The 19,751-nt window shown below is 36.8% G+C and overlaps 1 protein-coding gene across 3 annotated transcripts in view; it reads right to left on the reverse strand.

Moving 5' to 3' along the window:
* Asxl3 (ASXL transcriptional regulator 3) overlaps positions 1–19,751 on the reverse strand; it is a 205,191-nt gene that overhangs the window by 113,192 nt on the left and 72,248 nt on the right. For all 3 annotated transcript variants that reach the window (XM_045135319.1, XM_045135320.1, XM_045135321.1), the window contains one exon: positions 7,219–7,337. In XM_045135319.1, the coding sequence (XP_044991254.1) occupies positions 7,219–7,337 (119 nt within the window). The remainder of the gene's footprint in view (positions 1–7,218; positions 7,338–19,751) is intronic.

Genomic DNA, 19,751 nt, shown 5'->3' on the forward strand with positions numbered 1-19,751 from the left:
ATGTGTTTGCTTATGTATTTAGTATTGAGCATTTATTTTTATTTGCTTGCTTGCTTCTTACTTACATCCTTATTTAACAGTAATGGGTATTGGCCAGGGAAATACTTGCCATACACTTTAACACTGAACTTAACACTGCCTTTTAAAAAATCTTATTTTGAAACTGGGTTTCATCAAGCTTTCCAAACTGGTCTCAAGCTTTCAATCCTCCTGCCTCAGCCTTCCAAGTTCCTGGATAATAGGCATGTGCCAACCACACCTGACCCAAATTTAAAATATTTGGTCTGTTCTTTCTGAATTTTTCTTTTTTCAAGGTAGGGTCTCACTCTAGCTTAAGCTGACCTGGAATTCAATATGTAGTCTCAGGGTGGCCTTGAACTCAAAGTGATCTTCCTACCTCTGCCTCCTGAGTGCTGGATTAAAGGCATGCATCACCACGCCCAGCAGTTATAAAATCTACTAAATATCATTATTTGCCTTTTCTACGTGTAGCTATTGGAGGATGATAAACATAGTCTCGGGTCTTCATTCACTGGGAACTTTGGAGTTGTGACTGGCACTTCTCTTTCCAAACAGGGAATAATAATTTCATCATAGTACTTCAGCTTTGAGATTTTGCTAAAATTCTAAGATACAAGAAGTTTCCTAGTATTTATTATCTGAAAGATATAATAGAACTTATTTTAAAACAAAACTAATAATTATCCTGGCTGGAGAGATGGTTTAGTGCTTAATGCATTTGTCTGTGAAGCCTAAGGACTCAGGTTCAACTCTCCAGAATCCATGTAAGCAAGATGCACACAGTGGCACATGCATCTGGAGTTTGTTTGCAATGGCTGGAGTCCCTGGTGCACCCATTCATTCTCTCTCTCTCAATAAAAATAAAATTAAAAATAATTTAAAATCATAAAAAATAATTATCAAACATGATTTTTTTCCAAAGCCTGAAATATATAAACCAATGTAATGGACAGATTAGTAGAACAAGATTAGGGTGTGGTGGTTTGAATTAGGTGTCACCCCCGCCCCATAAACTCATGTACTCTGAATGCTTGATCCCAAGCTGATGGCAATTTGAAAATTGGAGCTTTGGTAGAGGAGATATGTTGTTGGGGTTAGGCTCATGGGTGTTACAGCCAGTTCCCCCGTGCCAGGGTAGGCTCACTCTCATGCTGAGGTGTTCCACCTCCTATAGCCAAGGTGATGTACATCCTCTACTCATGTCAATCATGTGTCAGCAATGAGAAAGTAAATGGGAGGTTAGGTCTGGCATTTGAAGTTGTGCCCTGTATAGGAGTACCTTAAGAGAAGAAATACTCTTTTCATTTTAACATATTGGGGGAGCAGTGTTTTCTGTTCTACACTGTGTTTTGGGTCAGTCTATAATAACCTTTTGATGTTAATATTTATCTATATATATATTATCAACATTATATAGGCTAGCTCTTGTGCTCTTGCTCTTTCACAGTCTCTCTCTCCCTCTCTATATATGTATATACATAAAGTACATCATATATATGTGTGTGTGTGTGTGTGTGTGTGTGTGTGTGTGTGTGTGTGTGTATGAGTATGAGTGCAGTCTGCCATATAGGAATATATCTCCAAGCTGGTCATATGTATAATGTTCTGTCAATCTGAATAGAAAGCAAATGTCAATGCTGATGAAGGTATAAGAGGAACAATTAAGCCTATCTTGATAGTAGTTACAACTAAGTATGAAATTCATAGGATTAAATTAAAAATAAACTTAATTTCTGATGGAAACAAACAAAAGAGAGCTAAATCACATCAAGCAAAGTGAAGATAATATGCTGTTCATATCAAGTTAATTCTGCCTTGAAGTGAAAGAAAAGACCCTGGCTTAACATGTTTCTCCCTGCAGATATACTGCAATGCTTTCTTATTTAAAAAAAAGAAAAGAAAATATTCTTTGGAACCTTTAGATAAACACTTCATTGTATTTTTTAAACTTTTCAGATAGTTTCAAAACAAGTTTCAGATAGTTTCAAAACAAGAAGTTATTTTTATAGCTACTTTAATTAAAAAAAGATAAAAGTTAAAATCAAAAGCATCTTTTGTGTTCACCTTAAACTTTAAACAATGAATTCTTGCTTAATTTTAATAAAAATAACCAATAATGTAACAACAATGTACTGAATGCAATAATCTTGTCACTGAAAATCTGGAAATGGCATATGCTGTGAATGCTAAAACTTAACAGCTAGAAATACACCCATAGGAAACAGCTAGCTATGTTAGGTACCAACAACTTACCTTGTGGATGGTGTGCCAAATGTTAATACCCATGTACAGAAAATGCTAGCATGCACCATAAACTTTGTAATTTCACAAAACTGGCCAAACATATAAAACTAAAGTAAAACAACAAAATTTATATCTGATTTGCCATATCACAAGGACAAAGAATTTGCAACTGTATGAAAAGAGTTTGTGACCATTTGAATAGATGACCCCCAATATATATTCAGCGTTTTATTAGTTTGTAGTTTGGATCTGCAGCCACCTGGCTGGAGGAGGTGTCACTGGGGGAATCTTAGGGTTCATCCCTAAGGTGTGGTGGTGGATTTGCCATTCCATTCTAAAGATATGTAATATACCGGGAGCTTCTTAAGTGCAATGGGGCTTTTGGGTTGTTTCTTAGCTTGGGGCTTTTTCTCTCTATTTTCCTGGTGCTGTAAGAGGGTGAAAATTTCTGCTATTATGGAACTTCCCCTGGAATTGTAAGCTTCATTAAATCCCTTCCTTCATAACCAGGCCAGGTCTGGAAGTTCATGTCAGTGACCAAAAGCTACTACATAGTTCTAAAAGCCCAAATAAACTGTGACAGAAGCCAAATAAACCATAAAGGCAACACAGAAAGGCCTGTTCCCTAATGTTATTTTGCAAAAAGTACATCCTACTTCATATGTGTGTGGGAGTGTGTGTATATGTGTGTGTGTGTGTGTGTGTGTGTGTAGGTCAATGGTCAATATTAGATCTCTTCTTCAAACATTATCCACCTTCTTACTGGATGAGATAGGGTCTCTCATTGAACCTGGAGCTCACTTACTTGTCTAATCTATAAAGCCCCATCTCCATTTTAATTTCCCAGTGCTGGGATTTCATGTGTTCACCAACATGAAGATCATTTTTACATGGGTTTGGGGACATTAATTCAGATCCTCCTACTTGTACAGCAGCCACTACCAACTGAGCCATCTTCCCAGCTACAAATCCTTCTTTGATCTCTCATTTGTTCTATTGGTTAAATGTTTCCAAAATACAATATTGCTTAATTCCCTTTAAAATTCAACATCTAATCTTTCCACACTTTTTAGGCTCACAAAATGTAGATACCATAGCAGGAAAGAGACAAGAAACAAAACAATAATCAGCACGCTGATGTTGTACAGACTTCGGAGCTTATTCAAAACAAAACATAGACTAAAATAGCAACAGTTATTCACTTATTTGTGGTAGGTCTTAGGAAATTTAACTAACTTCAGTGGCCCTTAATTTTTTTTTTTTTTTTTTGAACAATGGGGATATGGTCATGGTGGCAATACAAACCTGTAACCTTGGCTCTTGGGAGACACAGGCAGGATGATCAGGAGCTGAAAACCATCCACAGCTATACAGGGAGTTTAAAGCCAGCCAAGGACACATGATAACCTGTCTCAATATCAATGACAACACAAAACCCTCAGATGTGAGAAAATACTTCAAATGAGGAGGCAAAATATATCAGTTAATACAATTACTCCCAAGGTTAATAAGCTATTTCTAAATTTTATTATATGACTTATGTTTGTACACATGTGCACAAAACATATTAACAAACATAGAAAAAATATATATATGTATATGGTTATATAACAAACTTAACAAGATTCCTACATGGTCATTATCATTCAACTATCCAAAAGACTTAATATTGGCTGTGGTGCAATTTAAATGCTACAAGTTCAGTCAAGTTTTTAAATGTGGTCTTAAGAAATTCAGTAATTACTGGGAATCTGGACAAAATTGCACAAAGACAGCTTTTCTTCTGAATGTTATCGGCTATATGAACTGGTTATTAATCAAACATTTGCCTATCTGCTCCATGTTGATACATATCTACTTGGTAACTAATTTGTGGTTTGGTTACAAAATAGAAAATTTAGGAAATGAATAAACAACTTTTTCAGGGCATTATGAAACTTAAAAGACACATTTTTTTAAAAAAAGACTTAGACCATAAACAAGCAAGTGGACACATGATCCAAAAATCAGACAAAACACCACTGAGTCAAAGTTGTGCAACACGTTAATAATTATCAAAAAAGTTCAAATGGCATGAAATCAAAACAAAGAAAGTGGAAAATAGACATGTAACAGTACAGAAATTGAAATCTTTTTGTACTTCAGAAGGGTGTGTTTCATTTCTGAAGCCATTTAAATATCTTAAATGCTACAGCTACAAGTGTCCAGTTCTATACCCTATGTTCTGTGCTGCTTAGAATTTTATTGGCTGCATTCTATTTGCCACTTGAATGATTCTTTGTCCAGCCTTCCCTCCCTACCTTATCTTATATTTCTTCAATTAGAAAAAGGGTTCTTAGTGCTGATTATGGTTATGTTCTTGGGCATCTAAAACGTTTTACAGGTGCCACAATATGAAAGTCCAACTGCTCAAAGACAATCTGACCTCTACAGATGAACTACTATTAGTACCATAAATATAACAGCAACTAATACAAATGTTGTGATTTCAATAATTAATATGGAATAGAATGAAAATATAGCTCAGTACAAAACTTTTCTTTTTCTTCCCCACATTTTCTTGTTTGAGGTAATGGAGAAGGTGTGTGCATACATTCCCCATCCAGAAGATTGGATATGAATAAGGAGAAGTTTCAGCTGGCTGTGGTGGTGTATGCCTTTCATCCTAGCACTCTGGATGCAGAGATAAGGGTTTGCTGCAAATTTGAGGCTGCCTGGCATATGTAGCTAGACTGTCTCAAAAAAGGAGGAAATAGAAGAATAGGATGAGAAAGAAGAGAAGAAAGAAGAAGAAGGAGTAGATGAAGAGGTTCCATTAGATGGCACAGGCCATTTTTGTTAACTTTATTTTAGAAAGCATTGTTTCAGCTCTCTTGGCTACAAATACATTACAAGAATAATACCCCTACCCCTACCTTGGCCAACAGAAGGTTGGGACACAAAATACGATTGATACTGCAAGAGGAATGTAGTTGAACTCAGGATGAAGGAAGGGAGCCTTCTTGTGAGTGGCTTCATTACTAGTATAACCATAACACCACAATCACATCTAATCAGGATACCTTTTGTTTTTATTGCATAATGCAGTATGTGCTAGTGCTACAACAGCAGGTAACACTTATTGAGTAAGGATTGTATTCCAGGTCTGCAGTGATAGCTCAGTCATCATAGTGCAGGCTGTGTGAACCTGAGAGCTTGACTTGAAACCCCACAACACAAGTTAAAAAGTTAGGGGGATGGAGAGATTGCTAAATGGTTAAAGCATTTGCCTGAAAAGCCTAATGACTCAGGTTGGATTCCCCAGTACCCACATAAAGTTAGCTTCAAAAAGTGGCACATGTATCTACAGTTTGTTTGCAATGACTGGAGGCCTTGGCATGCCCATTCTCTCATCTCTCCCTTCTCTGTATCTCTCTTTGCTTGCAAATAAATAAATTAAATTATTTTTAAAAAATGAAAAGCTGAGCATGGTAACATGGGTGTCTGTGAAGTTAAGCTCTGTTGTGAACTTGATTAGATTAGGAATGCCTCTGGGTGGACCTGTAAGGGCATATTTAGGAAGGCTGAATTGAGAGACCAAGTACTTCCTCCACACTGGGGAACCCTTCCTGTATTGAGATATATATAGAACCTCTAAGGCAACACAGCCTTTCACTAGCTGCCCATGCTGCTTGCTGATAAATGCATCTATCTTGTTTAAGCCATCCTTTGTGTTCACTGGCAACCAGCTTCATCCTCCCTCCAATGTGGTAAAGGCCAGTGGCTCTCAAGGACTCTTCCATGCCTTCAGCGACAGATTTAGAATGCTAAGGCATCTAGCATCATGGACTGGGAAACTATTGAGTTTTCTGATGGCTTCAGCCCACAGAGAACCATTGTTGGACTGCTCAACATGTTTACCTGTAAATTAATCTAACAACCCCCCATAATATCATAAAATACGTATTATTTCCACTGGTCCTTTCCTTTAAGAAAAATCTGAGTAAAATAGCTCATAATTCCAGCACTGAGGAGAAAGAGATAGGAAGATCCCTGGGCTCACTGCCCAACATGTCTAGAATACTTGATGACCTTCAAGCCAGTGAAGAAATCTGTCCTCAGCCCACCCACAGATGTGTATAGTGTTCTTGAGGAATAACATCCAACGTTCTCCTCTGGACTTCACACACACACACACACACACACAAAGAATTAAAAGGATAGCAAATTAAAAAGATTTTGGTCCAGAAAGTTACTGCCATGTGCTTCTGATATATCACCTTGCTCAGGTAAATTCCATGTAGAAAGCAGTATGCCATTTCTAAAATGTCTGAGAAAGGGACTTGGGATTCAGGAAGGCAAGTGGCTTGCCTAGATTCACAGAGAAACAAGGATCTACATACACCAGGCTATGTCAGCCTCCAGAGAATAAAGGCACAACTCTTACCCACCATATCTTGCTTATGAAGTCACACAAATCAAAGCCACCAAGGTCTAGACAGCATATGTGATATCAGGATGAGCTTCCATTTACCATCCAGCAATATCCTCTAGCAGAAAATTCTGGATGCAAAGAAGCCATGCTGATTCTTCTTATTATGTGTAAGTTAATGCATCTCAATAGAAATAAATTATCATTTTATATAAAAAATCAGATAAACACCATTAAATCACAGATATTTTCAAATTATGGAACACAGTTCTGAACCTAACTGATTTATTATAAATCATTCTCCCATAAAAATTAAATATATACTTTTATGTTTTCAGCACTTTTCCTCTTTTATTTCATATCAAAATTCTCAGCCAATCCTCTTATTTTTTAGTATAGAATAAAATTATTTTGTGGTCAAATTTGGAGTACCTCTATTGCTTTCTCATTTTAGGTTCTTGTTTGTATTACTTGATCAGCCAAATCCCCTTGACCTTAAGTAGCAGAACCACAGGGCAAAAGCCAGATACTAGCTCTCTTACCTGTTTAAGAGCCTTTTTGGTGTGCTGTTGAAAGGAAGACACAATCTTGCTTTGAACCACTGTGTTGGTAAGGTTTGAATCTCTAGTAGATGTTTCATCAATTACCTGCTTGGTACAAACTACAAAAGGAGAGAGATAAAGAAATTACTAATTTTAATTTCATTTTTTACATCCACTCACTTGGAGCTTTTCACCAAGTGAAAATGGACATTTAAAATACTGCAAAGTAGAACAGCTTATGGGAGAGTGTCTGGATTCAAAGAGGAGGGTCTTTTCGTTTCCAGTCATACTCCATTCACTTTTTCCTGGCAGCCATGCTTCCTTCCTCACATATGATCATTTCTGCATAGCAGAATTAATGTATTACATACAAAACACCACCTCCCCTGCCTCATAGTTTTGGAAGTTAGTGTATACTATACATGTGGAGATGCAGAATTAAATAGCCTTATAAAGGAACCATCTAAATGAATGAAACAGTTTTATGTTAACCAAGCTGCATAGAGTAAACTTGTGATTTCTTGATTCAGGATTCAGAGCTTCTTCCATAGAGAATTCATGACCTTCTGGGGCATGTTTCCCTTTTCTTTTTAAAATTTTTTGTGTTAGTTTTATTTATTTATCTGAGAGCGACAGACAGAGAGAGAGGGAATGGGCGCGCCAGGGCCTCCAGCCACTGCAAACGAATTCCAGATGCTTGTGCCCCCTTGTGCATCTGGCTAACGTGGGTCCTGGGGATCTGGGCCTCAAACCGGGGTCCTTAGGCTTCACAGGCAAGCGCTTATCCACTAAGCCATCTCTCCAGCCCCAGGTTTCCCTTTTCTTAGACTGAGGTATATGAAACATAGAGGGGAAACTGAAATCCAAGATGGTTATGGTTAACTGAAGACAACTGCTTTTAAGACATGTTACTTTTATTTTCTTTGCCATATTCAAGCTTTTCTTTATTCTGCTCTACTACATAAGACACCCCCCCCCCCCCCCCCCGCTGCCAGGAAAAAACACTGCTTTTGAGGAGAGCTGATATTTTGGCCACATGGGTGACCTGGGAGCCTGTGACTCTCACTGCTGTATGAAACCTAGTTTAAAACTAGAACTCTTCCCTCAGTCCCCTTCCAGTGGGAGCCCATGGTTACCAGCACATGGTCTGGGCTGAAGTACTACCAAGGCAGACCCTCATCTCCATAGACTACAGAAGAGCGAGGCATTTGGAGAGGCAAAGTAAGGAAGTACTGAGGTTGGTGGCAGAATGGAGGCATATGTCAAAGAAAGGAGGAAAGAGGAAGTTAGATGGAAGAAAATAACTGAAGAACATATAAAAGCTCAAAACATGACTTTTTAAGAGCAACAGGTAAAAGAGAAGTCAAGACAATTTTCTAAGCAATGGTAACTTGGATGGTTTCTGAGCAGAGTTTTAAAGTAAATGGAGGAGTTAAAATAGCTACAATTGTCAATTCTCCATATTTGCCAAAAGGACAAAAAAATATTGCATAGACATTACATAAGAGGCACTGGCAGAAACACAGTGCTAAGAATCTGTGAGCTGCTTCAGATAGAGTTAAGTATATCTTGCCTAGAAATAAACATGTGGTTTTTGAGAGAATTTTGGCAAAATTAGAGTTAATCAAGTTTTATTTTAAAACAAGTAATTAGGAAGACAAATGAACACATTTAGGAAAATAATTATTATTCCAGGCATTTTGTTGCAAGATAAGATATTATATCCATATGACAGAAAGAGAATACTAGGGATCAGAAAGGATAAAGTAGTCAGCCATGGTCACAAAGGCAATGAAACATTACAGCAGGGATTCAAGGCTAAACCAGTCTAGTTCCAGAGCCCAACATCTTTCCATTTAAATATCTGATGTAGGAAAACCCATAGAGTGTAATTTTGGTTTGCAGATTGCTCAGTTGGTATGACACTTGCCTCAAAAGAATAAGGACATGAGTTTGATACCCAGGATCTAGAAATAAAAGCACAGGGCATGGTGATATACACTTGTAATCCCAGTACTGGGGACACAGACCTGGGCTTGATTGGTGAACTTCAGGCCAATGAGAGGCCCTATCTCAAGAAAAAAAAAAAAAAAAAAAGATGGATATTGGGGAGACTCAAAACTCACTAAAGTGCTAATAGGAAAAGATAGCAAGGTGTTTAGCTCTAAGTGAGACATCTCTATCACACCCTCCAGGGCTCAGGGACCATTATGGTAGAGGTGGCAAAAAGAAGAGTAAAGGAAGGTGAGAAGTGCTTTGCAATACTGTCTTCAGACACAAGGGGGCCTTGGTATTCATGACCTTACTGTGGCTGACACTATGTACACAAGACTTGCATAATACCAGGGGAAAAATGATGACATCAAAATATAAGAGACTAGTTGGAAAGAATAAGGCTTTCAGTGGAGAGGGAATTTAGGAGTGGGGCAGAACAGTGATGGAAGGCAATCATGACCATGTTATACTGTCTATATATATATATATATATATATATTGTCTATATATATAGAAATTGTTAATTGAAAGGTGGGTGGTATGTGAGATGAAGTACACCATAGGTTGTCTTCTAGCCTCACATGCACACATGTACAAATGCATATCACCTACACAGATATGGGCCTACAAATCACACAGGCATACACACGATAATATTAAAAAGCAGTGTAACTTAGTTGGCTAATGTTAAGGTAAGGAAACAGGAAGTTCTAGTGGAGTAAGTTATTCACTGTAAGTGAGTGAATCAGGGAGTATGATTGTTTCAAAAGATTTAGATGTGGATTTAGTGACAGAAGTCCTTGAATTCAAGATCCATTAACTTCCATCTATTTCTCATGAAGACAGTTTAAATGTGCCAGTTAAAGAATTATACTACTGCCTGATTAAAGTATGACTGCTAGACTTCTTTCCTTATAGTGCATATGTCATTTCCAACATGTCTCCAAAGCTCACTTACAAAGAAACACTAGTAGTAAGATTAGATTTAGAGTCAAATTAGACTCTAAAGATAAATCTGTTTGGCATAATGATGACACAGGTACCACTTGATAGTCTCCATGATGAGAAACATGATGAGAAACAAGGGAAGTGACAGAAAGATACATGATATGTACCCCTAATGGATATAAAAGAAGCCAAATCAAAAACAGTGTGCTCTATTACTTTCACAGTCTCAGTAGAGACAGTTTGCATACAGAAAATTGAAAACTTAATCAGAGGTTAAAGGAGAACCAGAGCTGGGTGTAGTGGTGCATGCCTTTAATCCCAGCACTTGGAAGGCACAGGTACAAGGATCACCATGAGTTCAAGTCCATCCTGAGACTACACAGTGAATTTCCAGGTCAGCCTAGGTTGGCTAGAGCAAGACCCTACCTCAAAAAAAAAAAAAAAAAAAAAAAAAGAACCAAATACAGTTCTCTAGTACTGGAATCTGTAGGAAATATGATGCTTTTGCATACTAGACATCTAAATTCAAATTTACTACCAATCTGCTTAAGAAGATACTTGTAAACATAAGTCTTTCAAATGTAGTCAATACAGCACAATCATGTAACAACAAATTCTAACTGAAGACCTCTAATAACCCTTTCATCTTCTAAGTACTTCAAGGAGCATGGCATACCCAGCCATCCTTCCTGACAACTGCAGTGTCACTCACCATTTTCCCTGTTTCTCTCTTACCTAGGAAACCATCTAAATTTAGGAAACCTATTTCAGTATCAACACATGCTTTAAATCTGCTACAGTGCTGTATTCATAGTGCTTCACATAGTTTTACAAGTCTATTCAATTTAGAACCTGAAATTTGAAAGGGAAGGCAGGCCTAGAGTTTAGATACATTAAGGAGTACTAGAAAGTTCATAAAGTTAAAGGGACCTTCCTTTGCCCCATGCTACTTCATTTCACCTTGCCCTCCTTATAGATGCAATGGAACACCATAAATATTCATGTACTGCAGTCATCATACCTCTTCTCTTCCAACACCCCAATTAATCCTGACAGAGTTCTTTGGGTCAAGCAATTTTTCCCTAATAAAATAATTTAAAATAAATTTGCTCCTGACAAAATAATTACAGAACCTTAAGGATAGGTGAAATTTATTAGAAAATAAAATTTATTAATTACATGTCTTGAAACTATATATTATTTTAAGGGAAAATTCAAGAAAGAAAATGGTCTCCAAGCATTGGTCCAAAATATATACACATTGATTTAACATACTAATATAGACCTTTCACATATATTTTTGAGTTTCTTTATTCACTCTTGTCAAGTATATGACATAAAGTGGTTAAAAAAATATTTGATTTCTGAGTAAACAGATTATGTAAGGTCATGCATATTCATATTCAGAAAAAAACATAAAATTTTTAACTTTTGGTCTTATTTTTGCAGTTATCTTAGTAATAGCTACAATAAATAATTAAGAGAATATTTTATAAAATTGCCTAGATATTTATCTACAAGACTGAATATGGCTTCTGAAATATAAGCCAAAGATAAATTAATATTAAAATATGGGTTGGGGAAATCCCCTGTAAATAAAATACAACAGGAGGTATGAAACTGAAGAATTAGGACAGATGTTTTATCTACGAAGTATCAACCCTTAACATATAACTTTGAACCTGTTATCTTTTGGGTATTCTAAGCATAATAGGAGCTATTTGTTAATGGATATTGGTATGACCAAAGAATTAGTCAAGATTTTATATCTGAAAGCTTCATGAGGCAGCCTGCCACTCTCATGGGTAGACAGATTTAAAAATGAAGAAACATTAGTGATAACACCGGTTTTCCCTTGAACTCATTATTTTTTTTGTATATGTGTGTGTGTGTGTGTGTATGTGTGTGTGTGTGTGTGTGTGTGTATACTAGTTCATTTTTATTTAATTATTTGAAAGTGACAGAGAGAGAGGGAGAGAAAGAGACAGATAGAGAGGGAATGGCCGCACCAGGGCTTCTAGCCACTGCAAACGAACTCCAGACGCATGCACCCCCTTGTGCATCTGGCTAACGTGGGTCTTGGGGAAACGAGCCTCGAAATGGGGTCCTTAGGCTTCACAGGAAAGCGCTTAACTGCTAAGCCATCTCTCCAGCCCTTGAACTCAGTATTTTTTGAAACGTACAAAATACCATTGCTTTTTGCTTGCCTCCCCATATTAAGCAATCCAAAGTGTAGCCAGTGCTAATTTTCAAATTCTAACCTTGCCTCTCTTCTACCACACTCTCACTCAAGCTACCAAATCCTTACTCACTTTGAAATACCTGGGTACAGATTAAGTGGGTAGGCAACTATAAGACACTGGTCCCTCACAGGAAAACTGTATATTATCATCTCTTTTTCTGCATCCAACTTGTCCCCTCTCTCCACTTTTTAACTCGTCCATCTTTCAACTTGAACATGCTATTGAAATATCAAATGTCACTTACAGCACATAGATTTAAAGTTAAATGCTAGTGAGAAGAAAGCAGTCGTCTTCCGTCCTAGTTGACTGGCACCAGAGAGCACCCACAATTAAAATGTGATCTTCAGGTTGGAGAGGTGGCTTAGCGGTTAAGGTCCTTGCCTGAAAGCCTAAGAACTTATGTTCGAATCTCCAGGTCCCATGAAAGCCAGATGCACAGTGACACAAATGTACAAGGAGGCACACATGTCTGGAGTTCATTTGTAGCAGCTGAAAGCCCTGGCAAGCCTATTCTCTCTTCCTTTCTTTCTCTCTCTCTCTGCCTCTTTCTCTCTCACACACAAAAAACTGATCTTTAACTCAAGACATAAAGGGATAAATTAGAATGTTACCATTATCTGCCTATATTCCAGTAACATAGTTTGCAGGCCTTCTTAATCCCCCTACCTCTAGTCTGACCTGGCAAGTGCTTCCTGAACACATCTCCCACTGTGTCTGCTGCACTTGCTCTGCCCATGCCTCTCCCACATATTCTTCTGCAAACTTTTATTGGAGGATTAAACTCAGATAGCTTACCAAAAAGCTTCAACTGTCCTTGGGAAGACTTGCTTCTTCCCTATGTATGCTTTCCTGGAACCTAGTGGATCAATCTGTAACTGTCCCTGATATACCAGTGTCTGTATCTGCCTGAGGGGCCACAGGCTCAGCAACTCAGTGACTGCCTACACACAAAGATGGTCTCAGGGTGGCCAGTGTAGTAGATATTTACTAGGTTTAAGTTTCTTAATTTGATTTTCATTAAATTTATAAAGTATGTGTTTCATTAAATTTAGTCAATTGCATAGTTTTTTAAAATATACAACTTTCAATTACTGCTTTTAACAACAAAATGAATCATTATTATTTTTATTATCTCAAAGTAGACACAAAGGGTTTGGAAATTGGAAGAAATGATCCTTTTGAAAAATTTAAAATGAATACATATATTACATATAGAAATGCATAAATATGCATATATAGTATATATACATATATGTAGTATTCATATATACATTATTATACATATTGTACATGCTATTGAACTATCAAATGTCACTTATAGTACTCATATATAAAGTTAAATGTTAGTGAGCAGAAAGCAATAGTCTTCCAACCTAATTGACTACTAATTTACTGGCAGGTATAGCAAAAACCACTCACAATTAAAATTATATGTACATATACATACTATATGCTTATACAGATATAAATACATAGATATCCTAAGGTCAGTTAGGGAAAATGTGGGGCAAAGCACACAGTTGTCAATACACGTCAGCTGGGTTTTCCATGAGTTGCTAGTAGTTACAGATTATTTCTCTACTATCCTTTCCATATTCATTATCTTATTTTAGGAGAAAAGTCAGTTTTGTGAGTTTATATAAGAAAACATACATAAAAATTTTAAATCAAAACTTAAAAAATCGTTATGCTAAAAAGTCAGGAACAGTGGGGAAGCGAACTCGCAGCTTTCACTAGGATATGGACATGCAGCCACCGGAAAACTGGTGTTTTTACTGCAAATCTGTATTTCCCTCTAAGCCAGACCACAGGCAACAGGTTACTGGAGAGACCTGCTGTTCAAACATCAAATAGAAGCAGAAAAGAGTGATTTATTTTACCATTTTCATTGTGATCAGTTTTCCTCCGAATTATCTTTCAATTTTCTGACCAAAGTAGATGGTACCCAGAAATGACACTGATAATATTGTAAGCTTAAGGAAGTTTTTACTAATAAAACATTATATCAAAGAACTGGGTATAACACTGTAACAAGTGATTAGAATTCAGCAACACTTTCGAAGCAAGTTGGGTCTTAACTGTTCACATATGAATCATTAATTAAATTATGCATATTTTATTGAACACTTTAAAAAACTTATTAAAACTTTGTTGTATAGACAAATCATATGTTGGGCCCATTGCCCTCCCCTCCTTCTATTATATCCCTTCCCCTCCACTTCATTCCACTGAGGACCCTGTTTAGTGGGGTTACTAGTGTTCACCATTACCGAGCACTTTTTAAAAGTATGTGTGTGCATATTTGTATGTACATATGTGTGCACATGCATGTACATGCATGTGGGACCAGAAGGCAATCTCAGGTATCCTCCTCAGGAACAAAGTCCACCCTTTTTCAAGAAAGAGTTTCTCATTGGCCTAGAGCTCACTAATTCAGCTGGACTGAGTTCCAGAAATCTTCTCCCACCACTGGAATTACAGACAAGCTCCACCATGTCTCTACATGTTTTACATGGATACTGGGGAGGTAACTCAGCTTCTTATGCTTACAAGGCATGGAATTTCTAAGAAGCCTTCCCAATCCTATGCCAAGAATTTTTCTTCATGTCAAGCACATAAAATGCAGAAAGGGAACCAGTGAGCAAAAAGGAACTTCTTTTTATTACATTAAATGTATATAGTCATGAGTTTCATAAGGATATTTTTATCCAAGCATGTATGATACCATGACCATATTTCCCCCAACCTACGTGCTCTCTCCACTATTCTTAGTTCCCTTCATTCTCCTAGACTTCTACTGCTGTCACATGACTTTTTATTTATTAAGAAAAGCTAGAATTGATGAGAAAAAAAAAGTGAGGTCTGTCTTCCTAAATCTAACTTAATTCACTCAATATGATAATCTCTAGTTGAATCCACAGACAGTTCTCAAAAGATGATGTACAAATGGCCAGTAAACATCTGAAAAATGTCCAAGGTGCAATTTTATAGTGATGAGGTTCGTAAGAATATCTTTTTTAAAGAAGAGCAATGTAGAACCTTTAATTTTGAGGAAAATGATGTTTGTGGAAACACACTGGTGATAACTATACTTTATTCTGGAAGATCAGTAGGATATAATTCATGAAAATTGGCCATGGTAACCATCCCAATGGACTTGTTTGGATTTTGATATGTTTTAGGGATAGTGATTGCATCTGAAATTGTGCACAGTAGAAATTCTGGATAGAGACAGAAACAAAATCCATGTCAAAAATATAAAAAATGAATTTAAAAGGAAAAGGAAACTCATTTGACCCCAATTAAGTTTTTCCTGGACTTCACTTCTTTCAGAGAAAGATAATTCTTAATCTTTTTTGACTCAGCCTATTGAGAGATATCCTTTCTAAAACTTTCCCCATGCCAAGGTAGGTACAATGACTTGGGCTTAAGCAATTTTTCTTGTTGCATTAAAATGAAAACCACAATATATGTGATATGCCAAGGAAAACTGGATGGAGAAAAATATTAACAATAAGATAATAAAATAACAATCTTCCCTAAAAACTGTCAAGAAATAAGGAGTCTCAATATTATAACATAATCTGCAAATAAAAAATACCCAATAAAACTGAAATATAACCTGCTTCAATAGCCTTGTGAAGTTATCACATTTAAGAGGTTTCCAGGAAAAATAATTATATATATATATGAATTTCTACATAATTATTATATAATATATGGCCTTTGTTATATAATGTATAATTATACAATGCAATTAAAGTTGCTACAATGCCAACAAGTGACTCAAAAATACTTGGGTTTATACTGGACAGGACACAGAGCCTCTAAAAGTAACTAGAAAGCAAATTTTATACTAAGAAGACATAGCTACAGGACAACCTGTAGTCATATGAAAATCTCTGGATAGCCACTAAAACATCCCTTCAGACACAGTAGACCAAGTGAGAAATGTCAAACTAAAAGGATAAATATGTAATAAGTAGAGCATATCCTAAAATGTGATTCTTGAACATCAATGTTTATTGCAGCACTATTCATAACAGCTAAGTCATGAAACCAACTAAGGTATCAAATAATAGAGGAACTGATAAAGAAAATGTAATATATACATGTAGTGGAATATTTTTAGCCATAAAGGTAAATAAAGAAAAGTTATCACCTACAATTGCTAACCCCTTCCTGTCATGGAACCAGCAAAGATATAGTTCTCAGATTGCTGGAGTAAAAATTATTACAGGTTATTTCTTTTATAATGGCGTAATTCCCATGATCATCCATTGCTGCATTAGTTTCCTGGAACATAGAAATAGAGCCATACACCCAGGAAATGAAAAAGAAAAAAAAAAAACAGGAAGAAATGACAACAGCAAAATGTTTGTATACATCAAGAATAAGCACTTCATTTAGAGGCATTAATACTGATCACTTCATACATCAGCATATAAGATGTCAGGTAAGGTATTCAGATGGCATGTGAGAAATGGTTACATGGCTCATTTCAATGACAGAGAAAATGGATTACCTGCCATCATTGAAACAGACTGCTTTCAAAGAACATGGGTGTTTGTTCCCATTATAAATCACAGACAATATAAATCAAACAGAGCATTGGATAGTTAAGATGGGTACTTGGGGGAATATCTTTAAATTAATTTTATTATTGGTTAATTTTATTTTTATTTGAGGAGTTTGTTTTTTTATGAGATCATATTCTCTCATCTTCATTTCTGTAATATAAAATAATTCTCTTGTAACACAAGAAAAGGTAGGAAGCTATTTAAATGGAGCCCTTTATCTGCACTTAAAAAGAAAACTCTTTTTCTCTGTGATGCTGGGCTGTTAAAACTCACTAAACCCATTTATAGAGGACCAAAGTTCATAGTTCAAGAGGAAAATGTGAAAAAAAGAGGTCCTTGATGGATAAATGAGATGAAAAGTAATATCTTTAAGTAATGTTTGAAATAGAGTAAGTCATTTGTAGAAGACGAATGGGGTGGTAACTAAATGGTGACCAGCTGTTGCTCATCATGGGCCAGGGGAAAAAAGAAGGAAATTTTGTTTAATTAAAAGCATAAAAGATTTCTAGATAAGTAAAACCCTCTTCACTATAATGGTTATCAAAAGCACAAAGGGCCAAATACAAACAGACTATGAGATTTCTATGTCCTGGACATGTTAATAGTAAAAAGTCCCACTAAATTGGCTGTTTTTGCAAAAACACACTAGAAATTTCTTGTATTTCTCATGAACTCTGAAATCTGTGGGCAGGGATGAAAGAAAGGGAAATGGGAAAGAGTGGGCAGAGGAAGCTTTATATCCTGCCAATAGTCATTTCTCTGAAGAGTACTCTTTTCTCTGTACTTCTTTCCATGTGTAGTTAAAACATCACACTTTTCACATAATTTACTTTCTCTGGCCCACCAAAGTAGAGCAGGTGTCTCCACTAGCTCACAAAGCTACTGTCTGAAATGTAGAACTGTTGAACAAAAGATAAATTTGTTTACCCCAAGAGAATCAGGCAACCTGATATAGACATGGAAAAAATTTCCTTGCCACAGTGTGGTTGTTAATTTTGTCAATCAGATGGAATTCAGAATCACAGTGGAAACAAACCTTGGGTTTTTCTGTGAGGGAGTTTCTACATTAAGTTAATTGAAGTGGGAGGACCACCATTCCATGGGCTAAGAGTCCTGGACTACATAAAAAGGAGAAAGGAAGTCTCTCCTTCTTGCTGCAGGTGTAATGTTATCAGCAGGCTCAAGTTCCTGCTGCCATATGTTCCCATCATGCTGTACTGCACCGTCCTCAAACTGTGAGCCAAAATGAACCCATCCTTCCTTTAATTCCCTTTGTCAGGTACTGCATCACAGCAATGAGTGAAGTCACTAATACACATTCTTGTCCGGGGCTTAAGAAGGGATAGATGTCCAGTGGACAGTGTCCATACTGCCTTTTCTCCCTTCACAATCATTTCAGTGTGCCAACACCACTGCACAATACCTCCCTCAAGCGCAGGGTGTACAAACACTGTGTTAAGACTACACTAGGGCATTCATGGTCAGCAGTCAAATAAGACCCCAAGGAAAGTAACCAAATAAGTGACACAATACTTAATCTTCACTCTCAGTCTGAGTGGATTTAGAAATACCTTAGTGTTCTTCTCAGCATGTCTATGAGGTAGAACAACTCCAGAGAGGGTTAACTGAGGAAGGAAGACTCACCCTGAAGTTGGGCTAGACCACCAGGTGAGCTGAAGTTCTGGACTGAATTACAAGGAGAAAAAGAAGCAACTGAGCTGAGCACCACCATTTACCTCCTGCTGCCTCCTGACTGTGGATAAATCTGGCCATCCTTTTATGCAACCACCACCAAGTGCCATCTTTGTTGGACTGTGTCTCCGCCCCTGACCCCCTCAAAATTTGAGCCAAAATAAATCCTTCTTTCCTTTTAAGTTGCTTTTGTCAGACATTTTTGTCATAGCAGAGAGTAACTAATACAGTGGACAACACCTAAAGTTGCTCAAATCAGTCCCTTGGCAATTCCATTATTCCCCTTTCTTGTCCCTTCCCCTGCCCGTTCAACTTGCCCTTCCTCCTCTACTTCCCCTCTCTGTGTGAATATATTACATAAAGCTCTGTGTAACAGTTCATTCTGCAGGCTAGAGCCTTTATTCAACAGTCCTTACTTTCTCCACAAAGCTTCTGCTCCATCTGTAATTGAGGTCTCAACAGAGATTTATCCATACTTGCAGGCCACCTTCAAGCACTTTTCACTTCAGATAAAGAAACTCCTCAAACTATGGTTTCTGAGCCAATGAAAACAAAAAGTGAGCTGAATAATGTTTCATTAAGTTAACACAACTCTGCCAAGAATCACACAATCAGAAACCCACTTATAAAACTGGCCATAAAGAATAATGAAAAAAGGACCATATAAAATTCTTGAAATGTTGAAATCATTATTTTCCCCGGGATCTAAGGTCTAAATCACAGACTGTGTGTTCTCGCCTGCTCCATGTTTTTTTTTTTTTTTTAATAGAGACTTTTAAAAATACTAATTCCCTTCCTTGAGTGCTGTTTCCTTTCTGAAAACCATTAGGGTTAATAACAAGCAGAACTTTTTTGATCTCTGTGAAGGAAAATTGTAGATTCTCTGGTTTCCTCATAAAAAAGGATAGTTTCTGTAGATATTAAACATGAAATATATTATGGCCACTAAAAGGTAAACTCTTTCACATTAACCACAATGTCTCAGTAGAGGGTGAGGATGGCCCTCTGATGTATCATTTCAGATATATGGGCTCTGCAAAACGGCAATATGTGGTAAGTCAACTTAATACATAAG

Source organism: Jaculus jaculus, chromosome 15 (genome assembly GCF_020740685.1).
Source record: "Jaculus jaculus isolate mJacJac1 chromosome 15, mJacJac1.mat.Y.cur, whole genome shotgun sequence".
In the NCBI taxonomy this organism is placed as follows: Eukaryota; Metazoa; Chordata; class Mammalia; order Rodentia; family Dipodidae; genus Jaculus; species Jaculus jaculus.